Source organism: Lathamus discolor, chromosome 5 (genome assembly GCF_037157495.1).
Source record: "Lathamus discolor isolate bLatDis1 chromosome 5, bLatDis1.hap1, whole genome shotgun sequence".
NCBI lineage: Eukaryota > Metazoa > Chordata > Aves > Psittaciformes > Psittacidae > Lathamus > Lathamus discolor.
Window position 1 is genome coordinate 118,346,404 of NC_088888.1, and position 17,968 is coordinate 118,364,371.

The window sequence follows — 17,968 nt, forward strand, 5'->3', positions numbered from 1 at the left end:
CCCGCACCCGCGTAGCGCTTCTCCGCCGCTCCCGGGGCTCCGCGGGCGCCTGAGGGGCGTAACGGCCGCGCCGCGAGGCGGCCGCGCGGGCCCCCCCGGGTGACGTCACCCCGCCGCTGCTGCCCCACCTCCCCGGGGGGCTGATGCGCGGGGTGGGGGGTGGGGTGCGGTGTCCCCCCTTGGCGGTTGCCATGGGGACACCGGGGCTGGCGGGGCCCGGGCGGTGGTAACGGGGCTGGGGGGGACCCGGGCCTCTTCCTTCCAGCCATCCGGCCGGGCCCGGCTTGGCCCAGGGGTTTCCGGGGGGTTGGCAGCGGCCGCGATCGGTTCCGCAGGGGGTGTTTTCCAAATAAAAGTTTCTTTTCCGGTTCGTTCTGTGGCTGCTGGTTGTCCGGTTCCTCGCCACCGTCGCGGTTGCTGTTGTTCCATCCCGGTTATCGAAGCGTTATACGGCTGCTCGGTCGTGGGGTCAAGCGCTTCTCTCTCGCCCTGTTGCTCTTCGTTCTACCGCTCTCAGGCTTCCTACTGTAAACGCGAAAAGCTCTTAGAGGAAGTTCTGCCACATGCCCAGTATTGAGATGGAGACACTGGTGTGTACATCTCTCTCTTCATCCCTCCGCTGAGTTTGTAAGTGTTTGCTCTGTAGGGCCGTTCTCTGTGCAGTGAGCGTTAGGTCTGCCTTTAAATCTGGGGGGAATGGCGAATTAGCTGTAGTACTTACGGCAAGCGCCCTGTGAAAGCATAAGCCACTCTTTCTGCATTAGGTGTGACACATCTGCTTTCGTTTTTCTGAGTGCCTGTGTAGGGCTCCGAGTTACATTTTCAGGGCATGATTCAGAAATAATTTTGGTTTATGTTTTGGTTCATGACTTTTTATTATGGTTTATGACTCGCAAGGGTATGTAGTGATATGATAAGCGGGAATGCCTTAGACTAAAAGAGGATGGATTTAGATTAGATATTAGTAAGAAATTCTTCACTGTGAGGGTGGTGAGGCACTGGCACAGGCTGCCCCGAGAAGCTGTGGCTGCCCCATCCCTGACAGTGTTCAAGGCTAGGTTGGACAGGGCTTGGAGCAACCTGTTCTAGTGGAAGGTGTCCCTGCCCATGGCAGGGGGTTGGAACTGGATGAGCTTTAAGGTCCCTTCCGACCCAAACCATTCTGTGTTCATCAGGAATCAAAGTAGAGTATATTTCTCCAGTGTTCCTGTGGCTGCACACATATAGAACAGTGAACTGTGTAAAATGGAGGGATGAGATCAGGAGTGATGAATGTATGATAGCCAGGAAGGAGAACAGCTGAATTCTAGAAGAAGATACAAAGGAACAGATTGAGTCCAGCAGGTTTGTGAATGAAATTTGAAAGGAATTGAAGAATGGTTTGAGATAGAAAAGGTTTGACAAAATTGAGTTGATGTGGAGTAAATGTTACAAAAAATTATAGAGATGGGTTTGACAGGGCTGGTAAAAAATAAACGTATATGCTCAGACCCAAGTGTATGCAAAGGCCTAATTATGGTTTTCAGTCTGGAGTTATGCTATTATTTAGTCTTTGTGTCATCTGCATTTTTATTTTCAAAACTGATTTAACAACCATTGTTATTACTTTCCCTACCACCGCACTATTTCTTCGATTTCTGCAAGAATAGAGGTTCCTCACTTGTTCCTCTGTCCTTTTACTTTAGTCTTTGTCATACCGTGTGGTGTAATATGATGTAGCAAAGTGGAGTCTGTACAAAACTGACTGTTTCAGCTTATTGCCTGTACTACTAGCTGCTGGAACTTTCTTCATTTTTATTAGCAAAAAGGAAATAAATGCAGTGATGAGGGCTGAAATTTTAGCTCTGAAGTTTATACAGGAGACCGTTACCATTGAATGTAGTCCATAAGTGCTTTTTCTGTCTAGAGTCTACGTATTGTAGTGGTCTCATTTTGTATCAATATACACAGTTATAATTACAATAATAAGTTCATATTTAATTTTTAAGTATTAATTTTTAAGTATATGAAGATACCTATGTATGTTTAGCACCTAAGAAAAAAAATGAGTGGAAAGAAATAACTTCCTAGAAAGCTGTGCTAGTTTTCATTATTGAAAGGATGGTTGTGGTAAACCAGGAAGTTTGTTCTGTGCCAGTACTGAATCTTGCTAAACATAATTTGCATTATTTTGGTTGTTTGAATGGAGTGGTATTTAGTTACTGGAGTAAGCCATATAGTATTTGCAAAATCTGTGGTTTAAATCCCATGTATTAAACATCTCTTTTTTCACTTGTATTCACTTTCTATTCTTCTTAGGTTACAAGTAGACCCTTTTGAGGTGGTCGGAGTGATAGGCATCATATTGGAATATCTCAAAATGTTATAAAGGGTTTCTCCATGCATGTATTAACACTACATGCTTTTTCATTTCCTGGATTAATTCAGCATGTAGAATGTCTCAGCTTTGCCAGCATTGTTACAAGTGTCATTTAGGACTTTACAGGCAAGCAGGGAATGACACTTTTAAGAAATAAAGATTGTGGCTATGGAGCATCATCACATTAAAAGCTAGTTAAGCATGATGAATAGAGAAATAAGTTGTACTGATGAATAAAAGGAGAGCATGGAAAGCAGCCTTCTCTCAGCCATGGGCAAGCCTTTTATCAACAATTCCCTCCAATGTCTAGAAGGATTATTAGGTTCAAGGTAAGTCATAAAAAAAGGCTGCTTTCAACTTACACCGTGGACTTTGATTACTCTACATCTCATTAATACTGTCAGCTAGGGAAGAGGCAGAATTTACAAGCCCTTCTTTCAAAAGGCATAATCTTCTTGTTTCAAACCTCTCTTCCAAAAGTGCTTTCTGAAGTTATTTGTATGAAATTAATCTCTTGAAGTCAGTGTCTAACATATGCATGTGGTTTGGTTTTAGGATGATTCCTCTCCAGAGTTTATTTCTGAATGGAAGGGTGCTCTTTTCCAGTAGAAGATGGTGATCCTAATGTATGATCATGGAGAAGGGGTTAAGCTCAGTAGAAGTGTTACCTTCCGAATCATCTCAGGTTACAGCTGTAAAAGTGATGGTCAAAGAGCCCGAAACAAAGCAAACCCAAAGAGGGAAACGAGTGGGATTTGTGCTTGTCCATGCAGGTAAGATGCAGAAGCATAACAGAAATAGAATAATAGAATAGAAATAGTGCTTATACAAACTAAATATCAAAATCTCATATGGGTTTTGGACTGCTAGTGTGTTAATAAAATGACATTAACTTTGGGTGTAAAGCTGGGAGTGGAGACCTTGATTGGAAGTTGCATTGGCTGGAGGATGTTGGAAACTGTTAATAAAAATGTAAGTTTTGGGATGATCTGAATGTTATTTTGTTTTTCTCCGTGACAAAGAAACCCCCTAAGTTTAAATGGTTGTAAAATGTCAAATTCTGCAGTTATCTGCTAAGCTTGGGAGACCTACAAAATGTGAGAGGTCTTTTAGTCTACTTCTCTGTCTTGCAGAAGGGTAGATGAAACATAGCTGTTTCACTACTGACAGTTTCTTCTCTAAGTTGACTGTAAGGACAATCTAGTCAGGTCTTCCTGAAGGCTCTTTAGGCTGTTTGTTCTAGAACCTCACGTTTTTTTTTACCCTTTTGAAAGCTTTCCTCCGACTTTTGACTTTTTTATCTTGTCTGTATTTTAGTTAATTACTATATATTCTTTCCACATATAATGAAAAGGTCATCTACTCAGATTTGATACACAGATAATGTGTTATGTGTGTCTTATTCGTTAATTCTTTTCTAGTAGGTTCTTTGTTAAGTACTGTTAATCTTGAAAACATAGAATCATAGAATGGTTTGTGTTGGAAAGGACCTCAAGATCTTAAGATCATCTAGTTCCAACCTTCTGACATGGGCAGGGACTTCTCACCCCCTAGACCATGTCACCCAAGGCTCTGTCCAACCTGGCCTTGAACACTGCCATGGATAGAGCATTTACCACTTGTTTGGACAGCCCGTTCCAGTGCCTCACCGCCCTCACAGTAAAGAACTTCTTTCTTATATCTAACCTGAACTTCCCCTTTTTAAGCTTAAACCCACCACCCTTTGTCCTGTTACTACAGACCCTGATGAAGAGTCTCTCTCCAGCATCCTTGTAGGCCCCCAAGAACAAGAAAAACTGGAATCTTTTGGACAGTGCTTTTAGAATCATAGAATATAATAGGGTTAGAAAGGACCTTAAGATCATCAAGTTCCAACCCTCCTGCCATGGGCAGGGACACCTCTCACTAAACCATGTCACCCGAGACTCCGTCCAGCCTGGCCTTGAACACTGCCAGGGATGGAGCATTCGCAACTTCCTTGGGGAACCCATTCCGGTGCCTCACCACCCTTACAGTAAAGAACTTCATAGGAGATTGTAAGATGCTGAGTTTTATACCTGCATGCTTCTGCATATATGCTCTGTATACTGTATTTTACTGAGTGTATTTGAATCAATGTTGGTGTGCATATAATTGTCAGTCATTGATACAAAAAGGAAATGCCAGTGTAATCTGGAATCAGGAAGGCTGTATCTGCATGTATCTTAAATCTTTATGTGAATTATAGGCTTTTGATAGGTAGCATAATCTCTTTTCCTTTTGCCTTAATTGTAGGTGCAGGTTATCATTCCGAATCCAAAGCCAGAGAATACAAGCATGTGTGCAAAAGAGCCTGTCAGAAGGTATGTCTTACCACCTCCACAGCCCTTTAGTGGGTATACAAGAAAGGTATTCGCTAACACTGTGCCTTCAGTATGAATGGGCATATCTGGGTTTAGCTACACATGGTGTATATGTTTCTAGAGGGAAAATAAAGAAGTTAACATGATACCAAGTCAATAGAGTGCATGGCCATGAGGTGCAGCAACATTCTTATTAGTGGTGCAAATAGCAGTCACCAAAGGAACGGTGGGGGAGCAGGAGAGGTAACAGTGGTACCTGCATGGAATGTTCCTATAGCTTCCTGCACTGTTCCTGAGGCTATAGGATTTCTTGAGCTAAATATGGTATCTGGATTTTTCTTTTATCGGTGTCCCCTCTTTTTGGAATGTACTTTATCTCTAGCATCCAGATTGCTCTGTGAATGCAAAGATTTCTATAATTCGTTTCTTCTTGATAGCTCTTGACTTCTTAATAGGAGGGGAGGTAGAAACAGGGAAAACAAAACAAATCTAACCACTGGAAAGGAAGTAATGGCAAGACTTAAATTTCCGTCAAAATTAATGTTTTATATCTCCCCTAAGAACTTAGCTTTGGAACTGGCAAGTCCTGTCTGCTGTGCCTTGAAAGAGAAGCTGGAAGACCTGCCTCCAAAATTTCTGTTGCCTGTTGCTTTCTCCAGGGGGAAGGAGCTAGGGAGGTTGGCAGGCTTTTTAGAAGAGTCTCGGAGTTGGCCTCTGATAATTATCACTTCATCTTGCAGTTGTGTTGCTCAATCCTAATACCTATCTAATTTTGTAATGAAAATCCTCAAAAATCATCCAAGCTTAACACTATCTTCATTAAAATTATGCATTAGCCCTGGTAATATCAATTTTCCGGCTAATTATCTGTGAAAAAAAGGTTGTTTGCTGTTGTATTTAAGTCTAATTTGAGATTCAGTTTGGTTCCTTAAGCTTGGTATCCGACATAAATAACTTGTCTGAAGAAGAAACAGTTGCATTTTGTCCAGCAACTGAAGCTGCAGACATAGTTGTTTCCTGGGGCTCCCTGAGAGAGCTTGAATGTAAAGTCTTGTCCAGTATGGATCTAAAAAATAGTATTAGGCTCCAAAAGTTCATTTTTGTGTGTGTATATAATTTGAAGATCTTACATTTCAGACTAATTGGTGAAGATTTCGTTTTGTACAGGACTAGGAAAATGTAGGACTTAGTCGCATAATATTAGAATTTCCTAATCATCAGCTAATACTTCTGTTTTTACAGGCAATTGAAAAGCTACAGGCTGGTGCTCTTGCAACAGATGCAGTGACTGCAGCACTTATAGAATTAGAGGTATGAATTTCTGACTAGGAGTAAATATGTTTCTTCAGCTGCAAGACTTTTCTGTAGGAAGATATTAATTCAAGTGGGAAGTCTACTGAGATTTCCCGTTTTGTGCTACGCTAATTTTATCTTTTGTTTTTCCACTGTATTTTGGAGTAAATGTATTTAAAGACTTTATTAAATGCAAACTGAATAGAAGTTGTCTAGTTGGTGCCATTTGGTTGTCATCTTAGGGATGCCTTGTCAGATTGTCTTTAACCTTCAAGAATAAATAGTTATTAAGGACTTACTGAACGCTTTGTGGGGATCTTTATTTCTGAATTACTGAGCTCAGGCAGACTGTACTGGCTCTGCTTCTTAGATAGGAAAGAAAATCATGTTACTGGTCATATATGTTTACTAGAAATTAAAAGTCCTTATTATTTTTGTTTGCATTAATATCTCACACTGAGATATGTTGTCGTATCTTGAAATTATGATTCAAGGAGTTTAGATGTAGTTAGTCTTTAGCAGTTCTATTAACACTCATGTAGTAATTAGAGTGAGGTACCCGTTTCTGAGGATGCTTTCTTGGGTTGTGTTATTCGTAACTTTTTCAGTTCTTCAGGATAAATCTATGAAAGTTATTGTAGAAATGTAATGCTGCTTGTCTCTATCCAGTTAAAGGACTGTGAAAATCAAGTAGGAGTTTCAAGTTCCCATTTATACCACAACATACTTTTGCTATGAGCTTAAATTAGTACAGTTCCAAAGGCATTTTTCTTTCCATTTTTATTTTCTGTCTGTGTGATCTCTGATAGGATTAGAGACTAGAAGCAGGCAGGTCAGAGAAATGTGACTTCAGTGTAATATAAGGGTTTTTTTTTCTGATTTTTATGATAAAATACGGGTAGAAGGATAAGTACTGCTTTTATTTCAAAATGGTACTTGTTAATTAAGATAAACTCTTGATAATCACAAAGAGATGGGCAGCTGTTTATGAGCTTTCTGGAAACCTCTTTTTGGAGTGGTGCAGTTTTTATAGCATCTAACTTTAGTAAAGGGTCTCTATGAAATAATGTAGAAGAGAGTAAAACTACAAGAAGTTTTGAAATATAAATGAGGCAGTTTGGTTATTGTCCCAGGTCCACTAATCTCTCATGGCAGTAATGACTGAAATAGGTATTCCTCTTCTCCTATAAGGAGTAATTGCGTCTTCCTCTTCAACTTTATTAGGAAAGATAGAAGGCAATGTAAGTGTTGTGCTGGGTTTGGAATTTATGGTAGTATTCTAAGAGGATTAGCAGTGGATTTGCTTACACATATGTTGGGAAAGTGTGAATTAACATACTTGATAGAGTCAGACTAAGGCAGGCAGTATGTACTTTAATGTGTGTTAGACATGCTGGCTAGGAGCCAAGACTTCAGTCATACTTGGTGAGCTTCTTGGATTTAAACAGTAGTTTTGGTCTCCACTGAGCTGTTCAAATATGCTTTCGTGTGTTATCTTAAACATCAGAATACAGCTAGGTGAAAACAAACAATCTCTCTCTAATGGAATTATTTATAATGCACTTCCATAAGCTAACTGAGCCTGCTGCTACTTCACAAGATTGTTTTGTGTGTCAGTTCCCACCTCAGTTGGGCAAAAAAAAAAAGATCTGCTTTGTGTTGGGATTTTTTTTACTGAGCTACACAGAAGAAAACATGTTTTAAGAAGCTGAAATTAGCAGTTACATATCTCTTTGGAGCTGCACCTAGGGTAAATATTTTATCTGTTTCTGTTGTCCCCAAGAGACTTTTCTTTAAGTTTAGTAGATGTAAATTCTCTTAAGTGGCTTCTGTGTAAGAAGATACGGCTTTAAGATTAAATTAAAACCTTGTTAAGAAATTACTCTAGTCAGAAACCTTTTTTTTCCTTGTCTGTGATGCTACTATTGTGATGATGTGTACCATCATTACATTTTCTGGTTTAATAATTGTCTTAGGTAGTATTTTTGTGTGTACTGTTGCACAAAACCTACTTTTCCCTGTTTTTTCAGGTTAAATATCAATTTATGTAAGTTGTACTGCTGCCATTAATGTAATTACTGGCTTTCATTTTTCCATTAAGTGGTTTATATAACCTCTTAATTGTGAGTTGTTCTCTCTTATTGGGATAAAGATTTTTTGGTTTGGGATTTGGGCTTCAGGCTTCTTTTAAATTAAGGTACATAGCTATGCAGTTACATTGAGAAAAATCAAAGGTATGCTCAAAATGGAAAATGGTGCAGATTGCAGTGGCAATTTTTTGGATCTGGTATGAGAAATTCCAAAATCCAAATTCAGATTTCAAGGTGTTGAAAGGTTTGTATCTACTCGTATCTCATTCTCCATATCTCAACCTCCAGGCGTTTCTGGAGCTGCATCTTCTGTCTTAATTCTGCTGTTTTTATTATTGCTCTGTGGAAAACAGAAACTGTACGTGGCAAGTCAACAAAGGAAACACAATAGTTTTTCTTATCAATTACAATATTTAATTGGTAAAAATGTGAGTTTGTATGATGTCTGTCTCTCTAATGAGCTGACACTCGCTTCTGTTTATGCAGGAAAAAACCTGACTTTGTTTTTTCAAAGTACTTCAGTACTTTGAGTTGGCAAATATATAGTGAAAATCTGTATGAAAACGACGTCTGCACATGTCACTAATACAGATTGAGAACAACAAAAGGTTGTATACCATGTGTTAACAAATTCCATTGTGGAGCACTGTATGTAATTACTTGGTATTTTGATTGCTGTAGGACACATTGCAGTGAGTTTATCTCAAATATTTAATCACCTTTACAGTTCTGTAGGACTTTCAATGCTCTGTTCCAAAAATCTGTAGCCTTTGCACAGCACAAGTATTTTTTCATGGAAGTGTCATGAAAGATTAATTTTATTCCTCAGTTGCACTCAATTACACAGCTCCCATTACACGGTATTTCAGCTAATCCAAGAGGCATCACTTCAAAGACTTATTGAGGCGCAAGACTTGCTCTTGATCTTTTATGAGCAGGCTGACAGTTTGCTTGTGGTATGCTGTCTGTTTTTTTGTTTTATTTGTGCAGGCTCTAAATGGAGAAAGACCGGCCTTTCTTTGTTGGGGTATGTGGATCTCGTCTTCTGTGATTAAAATAATAATTACTAGAGAAAAGGTAGATTCCTTCTGTGAAGTAACAAGAGCAGCTGACCCAGAATACTGTTAAAATAACTGTGCTGGTCTTCATAAGCATCAGCTGTATTTGACAAGTTGATTAAAGGCAGTTATGTTTTCACTTTTGTGAACTCTTGTCATTGCAGAGAAACAAATGAACATGTTATGTCTTTCAGCTTTTATTAATAAATTGTTTCTGGACAAGGTGCTTCATAAGACTCATCATTTACAAAGACAGTATTGCAGTAACTTTTCTTTTCGCACTCTTGTTATCAGCTACCATATGAAGTCTGAGGTTTTTCTTGAAACAAAGGGATTTGGGCATTTTTTTGCAGGGGGAAAAGGTCCCCTTCTATGCATCTTCTTTAGAACTTGCAGTTTTCAACAAAACTACATGCTGGTTGCATTTATGGCTGGCTGTGAGGATGATGTACAATTTCAAGCTCTTCTTCAACTGTTGAGCACTTTAGGAAGTCTGCTGTTCAGGTAGTGGAGACAAGAACCCAAGTTGGTTGTAAAGAATGATGAAGACTTCAAACTTCTAAATTTACTCTTAATTTTATTAATACTGTGTATACATCACTTGTTTCTTTAATCTGACTTCAGTAGAATGTTCTTTATGAACATTCTTTAAATGGAAAATTAATATGATTGATGGGGAGGTGGAGGTCACAGTTTGGGTTTTGATTTCCTTGCTACTGAAATTACTCAATTTATGTTTTTGTTTGTGGATATCTTTTTTTGGTTTTTTTCTTGTGGATCAGTGCAAAGGGTATTTTGAACCTGTTGATTTACTCAAGGAGTGAGTCTGTGTGGCTGTTAGCAAAGCTTTGCAGTGAAATTACTTACTGCTTATTTTTCTTTACTTTTGTTTATGTATTAAATTTTTAGTAATTAAGATTTTTGAGTAGACAATGTCAGACCCAAGGATTTGTCTTCCAAGATGAAAGCACAATGCCAGAGGCCTTTTTGTATTAAGGCAGTCACCATAGATGAACTTTTAATGGGTAATGAACTGGAAGTTAGTTCTAGTTAAAAACAATACAATGATGTTTTGCAGCAGAATGGCTAACAGTAATCTACGACTAAAGTGTTCTTTGAAAACATTTTAGCTGGTGTCATTGAAAGGGTTGTGTCATCCTTATAGATTATTACTTCTTGTCACTATATTTCCTCCAAAAATAAATTTTAAAATTAGAATGTGTAAAAAGAAGTGCCTGTAGACTTTGAACCCCTTCTAAAGTTGCAAATTAACCATGGCCAAAACTGTATCAAAGATGGATGGAATGTTCTTTAGTACATGTTGAAAATAGAGCTCTGTTAACTATTTGCTTAGATGCAGTTCAGGAGTATTAGTGTAATAGTGTTGAGTAACTTCTTCAAGCATTCCAACTTTGACCACAGCTAGAAACTTCAGCATGGCTGTGTTTGCTGCTGGAAGATTTATAAATACATCTGGAAGTAAAAATGATTCTAAAAATAAAAATGATACCCTCGGTAGCTTGACAGTTTTTTACAAGATGGGTCATTTGGGAAAATGAAACTTGTTTCACATCTTAAAGCTTTGTATTATCTCCTTTGCTACAGGTTTACATTGTAAGTTAGAGATACTTCAGTGGTGGAGTAGTTGCCAGGTAGTCTGGAATTTTTCGCCTAATTAAAAGCTTATGTTTTGTTAAAATGCTTTGAATAGCCGTTTGTTTGTCTTTTCTCTCTTGTTTTCTATGGTGATAGGGCTTGCTGTTAACATGCAAAGCTCATGCTTGATTTGCTTGTCTATCTTTTCAGTCACCTTAGTAATATCAGACCAATCTCTGCTTGGGTTCCTTTTGTCTTCAGAAACACATAAAAGTATGTTCCTGAAGATACCTCTTTTATTATAATAGAATGATGGAATAAACCTTTTTCTTCCTTTCCCTTCTTCCCTCTTATTGGATACATGCTTTGATTGTGTTCTTCCCCATCCCATGGTAGTCATATAGTTCTTGCAGTACTGCATTTTTCTGTCTGAGTCTATGAAGGGACTACTGCTTCAGTTAACTGTTTTCTTCCCCCATTGAAAACAGGCACACTTCTGTTTTAATAATACTTCTGCATTCTTTGGAGGTTTTGAATTTTCATGTCAAAATACACTTTCATTGTCATAAGCTGTATTCCTCCATTTGTATATCAGAATCTTGAAATCTTTTGGGCAGGCTTTACAGAGATTGATGTTTTTAAAAAGGGATGTATTTGTGTGGTGTATTTCATGTCTTTGCCTGTTCATAGAAGATGGTGTGAATTTCTTTCCTCATTTTATAATGGTTTTCCCCTGTCTGATTTCAAAGGCTTTATATCTCATCTCAGAGACAGTCGGGTCGGTATCAAAATTTCCATGTGTTTGCGCTGTCTAAAGCTGTTACCAGACCACCTTTCAGATCTGTAAAGACAGAGTAGACCATCTTCTTGGCAATTCTGAGACCGTCTTCGTAATTGCAGTCTGGTTGTAAAGCTCCACAGAAATTTTGAACAGGTGCTTGGAATTGGGTCTTTCTTTGTTTTACTGGAGAAGTTGCTCATGTTGTGACTGATTGTACTGGTCAGATTCCTTCCAAATCCTAAAATGAAAGAGTTAAGCCACCAAAGAGGCATCTACAGATTTGTTGATGTAGAGTTCTTATTTATGCAACATTCTTTGGTATTCCGATAAATATTCCATAGACATTCTCTTTGTCTTGACATCATCTGAATAAGTTGTCCCTTGGTCCATCCTTCATGTTGCGGCAGTGAAGTTGCTATGCCAAAGCGTTGAACATACCTAGATTTTTAGAAATAAAGTGAACCAGTGACACTCTATCCTGTACTTTTCCCTACCCTCTTTCCCTCTTTTGATTATTATGAGAGGATAGAGAGCTTTGTGTCTTGGCTGCAGAAGGGCTCTGGACAGTGTTACTAGGACTTCTGTTCTGATGGGTCCTTCTCACTCCATTTATTTGGCCATGGCATCTGCTGTTAAGGTAACAGCTGTGTTTGCTTTGTGGCAGTGACAAATCTGTACAGCATAAAATTCTTCCTCTTTGCTAATGCTTTTGAGTATAATGTACTGAGTGAATGTTTTTGGAACAGAACATTAGAAATCTGTCTCCAGGCTTGCAGGTCTATGCTCTCTTGATTACCCATGGGCAAGGGACTTGGACAGCACTAGGAGTAAGTGGTGTTCATCCTAACACGTGCCTGTTTTTCCTTCATCCTCCAAGTGCCTTTCACTGTTCGTGTACAGATTCCTTTCTTCACTTCCCTGCTCCTTTTGTTGTAAACTTCACTGATTACTTTTCTTCATAATCGTAGAGCCTGGGGAGCAATGAAGTCAGTTCAGCCAGCAGCTGCTCTGCAGTGTTCTACCTTTTCAAGGCCATCATCTTGGTAGCCTTTTTTAATCATATCCCACCCCAGTCCCTGAAAGTTATTCCCTGTGTGCTAAAGTGCAAATATTTCATTACACTAAAATATTTTCAAATTTACTTATTTGCTGTGAGGCATAGCTATCAAAGTGAATACCACAGTGAATATACACAGTGAGTTTGAAGATCTGTTGTGGTAGTGGATAAAATAGGATCGATAAATCGGGATAGAATCTTGTATTATTTCTTGGATGCAGAAGGAAAAAGCAGATAATAAGGATGAGTAGTACAAAATGAACATGGAGAGATTACAGTCTGTTTCATGATTATGTATTAATCATGTGTTATATATTCATGATTCTCCAAGAAGATAGTGTTTTGATGACTCGGACACTAAGAACACTTCAAATATCTTTGTCAATTAGAATCAACATCTTGCAAAACAGGTTTTGAATTTATGTTAATTTGCAAGTTAACAAAAGCTAGCTGACGTACATCAAATTTTTCTTTCATTTGTGTGCTCTTTTGTTTCCTTGTATTCATTACACAGTAATATGTACAGAAAGGAACCAGTTCACTTAACATTTAAGACAGAACTTTGAGCTGTTTCCAGTAGCCTGTTTCTTGATTCAGCTCTTATTACATATACTGTAAAAGCATGGCCATCTAATTTCATTGACATACTCACATGTGGTCTAGACAATCATTTTGCTTTGTTGCATCGGGTTGTTACTGTTGCATCAGGAAATAAGCAAGGTTGCATCAGTAACATCATAGGTTATTTTATGTAATGAAAACAGATAAAAAACTCTGAAAGCAGCGTCTCTGAAATTTTAGTGTTTGCCTGGTCTAGGCTGTTACCTTTCTTTTCTTACTTGTTTTGTTCTTTCACCTAGGAAGGGGATTATATTGAGCTGGCAGTGAGACACCTTAATTGGTGCTGCTTAGACATTTTGTGGATTTAAAATCATGGGGATGCTCTGATGAAATGGGAAGGGCAGAAATGAGTGGTTTTAATTCTAGCATGCAAAGCTTCTTGTTTGAGAACCTTGATTTTTCAAAGAGCTACAAGAAGGTGCTAATACAAGAGGAGTTAGGTTTATAACTAGTCTATTAGGTGTTGTTCCATATTTGCTATGGAATACATTTTGGTTTTTATTCAAGAAGCTTCTAGACCACAGTAATGACTGTCCTTAAGCTAGTGATCCCACAGATCTTACAAAGCGAATTGTTTTGATTTCCTGAATGTCTTGATTTCTGCATGCCAGCTGCAGTCATAGGCTTAGAATGTTAGGGGAAGGTGCAGTTCTGTTTGGCTGTTATGTCACAGTTCCAGTTTCAGCGGTAGGCTGTGTTCTGTGCGGTGGTTATTAAATACTACTTAAATGTTACTTGGTGGGTTAGGGACCAAAGGAAGTGTATATTTTGAGGGATGGAAGAAGAGATTTTCACTAGTGTTGTCAGGCTTCTGATTGCATATAAATGGCGATCTTAAATTGCTGAGTGATTAGTGTTTTTTGTATTAGCGCATCACTGCACTTGACATACAGCACACCTTGTAGAGGGTGTAAGGTCTCTATTATCGTAATTTGAGATATCCTGGTCACACTGCTGTTTTTGTCACAGAAGATTAAACTACTAGAATAAGAAAGTGCACTGCGCCAAGATCAGTGTCATTTTACCAGTTACAGCAAGGTTTTGATCGAGTCTGTTATGGATGTGGCCTTACAGTGTTTTGTTCTTATTTTTAGGATTCTCCTTTTACAAATGCAGGATTGGGGTCTAACCTAAACCTTCTGGGTGAGATAGAATGTGATGCCAGTATAATGGATGGGAAGTCACTGAATTTTGGAGCAGTTGGAGCGCTGAGTGGTATGTTAACTACATATTATAAAGCTAACTACTGGTTTAAGTGCAAAGATCAATTTTGGTTTTTTTTGTTACTTTTTTCTTTTTGGGAGGGACACATTGTAAATACTGCCCTGTTTAAATAAAACCTGCCCCCTTTAAAAAAGGGGGAGGCATTCCTGCTCCCTGAAACACTGTTTTGTGTTCATTTGCTTTGTGTAAAATATTGTCTTATTAGTTCACTAATAATCGTTTGATGCAGAACAATTGTACAATACTAGACAGTATTCACAATGGAGAAGAGTTTGCTCAGATGGATTTGTAGAATGATAACTTTATAATAAAATGGAATTATCTTAAAACATATTAAAATTAGGCTTTATATTAGTTTTTGTTCTCTGTGAAGAACTTAGTGGTATGTAATTCGATCATAAGATTGCTTGTACTTTGATCTCTCAGTTCGGTTGATCAGATTAGGGTGCTGCGGGGCCAAAGTTTCCTTTATAGTGTTAGAAGGCCATGCAGGGTGCCAGCCTCCAGAATGTAAGCCTCTCATGTGTTCGTGAGAATTGGCACAGCTGCTCACCTGTCAAGCTGTTTGCTTGGGACATAACATTTCTCTGAACATTGGTATTTTTTCATTGTAATTGCTTTCACATGATCAGTTACATTTGGGTTTATTTTGTGTGTTACTGTTACAAGGTTAGATACATTTGAATATGGGGCTTAATCTGAGAACTAATGTGGTTCTCTGCCTTGGTTGTTTTGGAGTTTTTTCCATGTCCAGTTCTAGCTTTCAGTACAAAACAAATACAGGTAATACATCGCAAATAGGGGTTGTTGAGGTTTTTCTCAAGTATGTTGAAGAACCTTAATTGCTCCTGTTTAATAGCTTTTCTGACAAGAATTCAAGCTTTGTTCTTTATCCAAGAATAGTTCTAAACCTTGGTAATAACTTCCTCATGTAGATATAAATTTTAAATAAATAGTAAAATGAAGTGTTTCAGGGCTTGGTTATTACAAAATGTATCCTTCCACCCATGGGGACTGAGGAAATGAGGGAGTGAGAAAAAGCTAAGCCTGAATCCTATAATCCCTATTCTGGCCAGATCGACACAAATGAAAACTCTTTCCATATTGAAAAATTAATGCTTATAAAACATCTTTGGCTTGTAGCATACTATAGACTGAATTTAAGATTTCTGTGGTAGCGAGGTCACTCCTAATATTTCAGTTTGATTCTTTCATTAAAAAAGAGAAAGCGTGTGTGTGTTGATTAGAAGAAGGGCTTGTCACTACTGATAAGATATGTGAAGGAGAAAGTAATGAAATTGATTTTATGCTGAAATATAACATAAGGTGTCTCTTACTGAATTGGCAAAGCTTTGGAAATTAAAGGAAGTTGTCTTCCGTTGCCAAAATGAGCACTACAGTGCTGTGTGGAAAAATATTTTAATGTTGTGTTCCCATTTTTTGCTAATTTTTCTTTTCAGGAATCAAGAATCCAGTTTCAGTTGCAAATAGATTGTTGTGTGAAGGGCAGAAAGGAAAACTCTCTGCTGGCAGAATTCCACCTTGGTAATTGCTTTGTTCTGCTTGACTTTACTTTGGTCTTTTGTCTCTAGTGCATGCAATGTTTGAAGGTTAAATGCTATCCCAAGAAGGCTGGTGCTGTTTTACATACCAGCCTTTAAAAAGAAGATAAGATTTTTTCTCTGATCTTGAAACATCTTGTGCACTTGATGATGCTGTGATTAGAATGAAGTATTGTGAATAGATGACATCGTTTTGTGATAATTTCTGTCTGTGTGATTATTTCCAGTTATGTCATACTGAATTCTTAAATTTGTTACTGTAGCAATTTGAGAAATCACTGAGTACGTCAAGATTAAAATGAAATTCTACTGCCTTTGCTTCCATCTACCTTTAAAAAAAAACAATATAATTCTTGCAAGTATATAAAAGAATCCTGCTTTATTCCTGCTTTACTGCCTGTCTTTGTGGCATTATTTGGTAGGTATAGCATGGAAATGTGCCGTGTTTAGTAACTTCCTCTTAGCCAAAATGGGAAGTTATCTTAAAGGTACATATAATAGCATTTACAACAGCAATGAAAATGTGCATTTCTTTATTAAGATGGGTTTAACACTTAGATGGGATATTATGCATCATTTTGGAAAGAATCCAAGAGATGTGTCAGAATTGATTGCTCTTAAAACTGTCTTATTTTCATTAGCAGCTTAAATTGACAAGTAGAGAACTGAAGCGATTTATATTAATATACTGCTATACTCAGTTACCATACCTGAGGCAGAGATTTGCTACCAATTACTAAGTAATGGACTACAGTATTTGCAGATGTAATAAACCATGATTTATGTAGTTTAAAATATATATATTTAGATTCACAAAGTTCACTCTCCTTCCTATGTTATTCTGTAAAATCAGCCAAGTAGTCTGTAGCTGGATGGTATAGTATTCCAAATTAAACAGTGAGGAAAAGCACTGTTTCAGTGTTCTGTCATGCTGCAAAGGAAGTTCATAGATCAAAAAAAAAGCCACCCTGAAACCAAACCACCAACAAGCAGATTGTGCATTTAAAACTTTTTAATGAAGAAAGGAGTAACTGTAGTTAGTAAGAGAGCTTACTCTTTTTTCAGAGAAGTAGAAGTATTCAGAAGGAATAAGAACTTGAATTTCTATTGCCGTTATTAGCTCATTTCTTCAGATGTTAGGAGAAAGTGGGACTTGGCTGGGTTACGTTAGAGAGAGTATCAAATGAGGTGGGTTTTTTGGTGTTCCTGAACTAGAACTGAAGTCGGCTACAGGCATTCGTAATTTATCTACACTTGTCTGTATCATCACAGTGTTCTCTCAGATTGTTGTAAGGAAGAGTACTTGGGTGTTTTAGCATGTTTGCTGTAACTTCATGACCTATTTTATGCTGCTGTTACTTAAAAGAACAAAACCTGAATGGAAAAGAAACTATATCCTCTTACCCTCAAAGGACAAGACTTTAATCTTTTAAAACACTATGCAAAGTCTTGGCTAGCAGATCTTTTTAAAGACAAGGGAGCTTGAACTCTCAAGGCGAGAGGTGAACTGTCTTCAGAGCCAACACATACAGTTTACTGTGCAAATGTTGTGGACTTCAGTTACCCAATATATATTTTCATTTCCTTTTTCCCATTCTGAATTTTGAACTTATATTTTATTAGAGCAATTTAGTTATCCTGGAAATAATCTATACTAGCAGGATAGGATGGGTTGCACTATAGACTTACTGTGATGCTCCTGTACATATGGGGTATCCCAAGTTCAGAAGGAGAGAGTTAATGTTCATTGTAGGTGATGAATATTGACAATTTCATGCCTTGCCTTTTTGGCAGGGTTTGGCATGACACATTGTTTTGGGACTGAAATATATACCCGCACAAGCTGAGAATGTATGTAGTCAAATGACAAGAGAGCAGCTCTATTTTGGCATTCCTACCAAGTGTCAGGATTTTAGTAACTGATTTTTATTTGTAAAGATAGCCAAATTTCATCTTGTTCATCATGGGCAAATAGTGTATTGGGA

The 17,968-nt window shown here is 38.0% G+C and overlaps 1 protein-coding gene across 1 annotated transcript in view; it reads left to right on the forward strand.

The window, feature by feature from the left end:
- Positions 1-215: 215 nt before the first annotated feature.
- Positions 216-17,968, forward strand: part of TASP1 (taspase 1) — an 88,760-nt gene continuing 71,007 nt past the window's right edge. Inside the window, 6 exon segments of the mRNA XM_065682312.1 lie at positions 216-590; positions 2,915-3,132; positions 4,634-4,701; positions 5,944-6,012; positions 14,292-14,412; positions 15,882-15,966. Of these exon segments, the coding sequence (XP_065538384.1) occupies positions 2,988-3,132; positions 4,634-4,701; positions 5,944-6,012; positions 14,292-14,412; positions 15,882-15,966 (488 nt within the window). The 5' untranslated portion in view covers positions 216-590; positions 2,915-2,987.